Raw genomic sequence first — 977 nt, 5'->3', positions numbered from 1 at the left:
TTTAACAGGAAATGCAGTCTTTATAGGTTTGAACCAAGGATGAAAACTTAGCCTAGTCATGCAGAGCTATTTAATGTTTGGACAATCAACCTAAAAGGCAACACCTGGGCAACAAGAAACATCTGTCAGTCACATGTTCCAATAGTTTTGCTCACTTGAAAAATGGGTGGGTTCAAACAAACAGTGGTTTGTCCTGAGTTGTTTAACACATCTAGATGTGAATACCAGGAAATGAGCTAAAATCAAAGTCTGGACAGGGCTGGCACTTACATTAGTGTGTGCTTCATGGTGGTTGACAGGTGACGCTGAGGTCACCGTCAGTCCCAGTGGACGTGTAGGTGTAGAAGCCTGGCCGGTTGCTGGTGATCTGGCTGTTGATCCAGGACTGATACTGGGACACCCGGGTGTAGCCTGATGGGATATTAGGCACGGCACAGCCCAGACTACTGGTAAAGACCACGATTCCCCCCTGGATCCAGCGACCGCCCTGCTTGCTCACCAGCGCACCTCCTGAATCCCCCTTTAAGGAAAGAAACATCTTAGAGAAGGATTCTTTGAAAAATGTGAAATTGGACACAAACACAGGCGTAAAAATGATCACCTGACAGATGTCCATCCCTCCAGCACTGAACCCGGAGCACATCTTGTTGCTTGTGATGATGCTCGGTCCAAAGGTACAGGTACACTCTCTGTTACCCACAATCGGCAGCTGCACCTCCATGAGGTTACCCGGGGATGGAAGGGACACTGAAGAGACACAAATTCAGTTTAGTAAACACCACAAGCGGTGAAATGTGGTGGCGTGTCAGTTAATAAAGACTTCCACGAAAGGCTGTTTGAATCCTCATTAATGGCTCCTTACAGATCGATCCTTGCTCCGCAGAGCAAAAATAAGAGCTTTGGGGCGGTCTGTGAGATGGCGGAGCAGAACAACTTCCGGTTCAAGCGAGGAAACGACCTGAGATGCACCTAGAGAG

At 48.0% G+C, this 977-nt stretch overlaps 2 protein-coding genes across 2 annotated transcripts in view; both read right to left on the bottom strand.

The window, feature by feature from the left end:
* The window catches only part of LOC123962207 (trypsin-like protease), a 5,036-nt gene extending 4,204 nt beyond the window's left edge, over positions 1-832 (bottom strand). Inside the window, exons 1-2 of the mRNA XM_046038216.1 lie at positions 602-832; positions 271-520 (exon numbers count right to left, since the gene is read on the bottom strand). Coding sequence (XP_045894172.1) covers positions 284-520; positions 602-721 — 357 coding nt within the window. The 5' untranslated portion in view covers positions 722-832 and the 3' untranslated portion in view covers positions 271-283. The remainder of the gene's footprint in view (positions 1-270; positions 521-601) is intronic.
* The window catches only part of LOC123961919 (prostasin-like), a 30,575-nt gene that overhangs the window by 14,826 nt on the left and 14,772 nt on the right, over positions 1-977 (bottom strand). The gene's annotated exons all lie outside the window — the stretch shown is intronic.

The sequence above is a fragment of the Micropterus dolomieu genome, linkage group LG02, assembly GCF_021292245.1.
Source record: "Micropterus dolomieu isolate WLL.071019.BEF.003 ecotype Adirondacks linkage group LG02, ASM2129224v1, whole genome shotgun sequence".
Classification (NCBI taxonomy): domain Eukaryota; kingdom Metazoa; phylum Chordata; class Actinopteri; order Centrarchiformes; family Centrarchidae; genus Micropterus; species Micropterus dolomieu.
The sequence above is the reverse complement of the archived record's forward strand: the minus strand, read 5'-3'. Positions and strand labels throughout refer to the sequence as shown.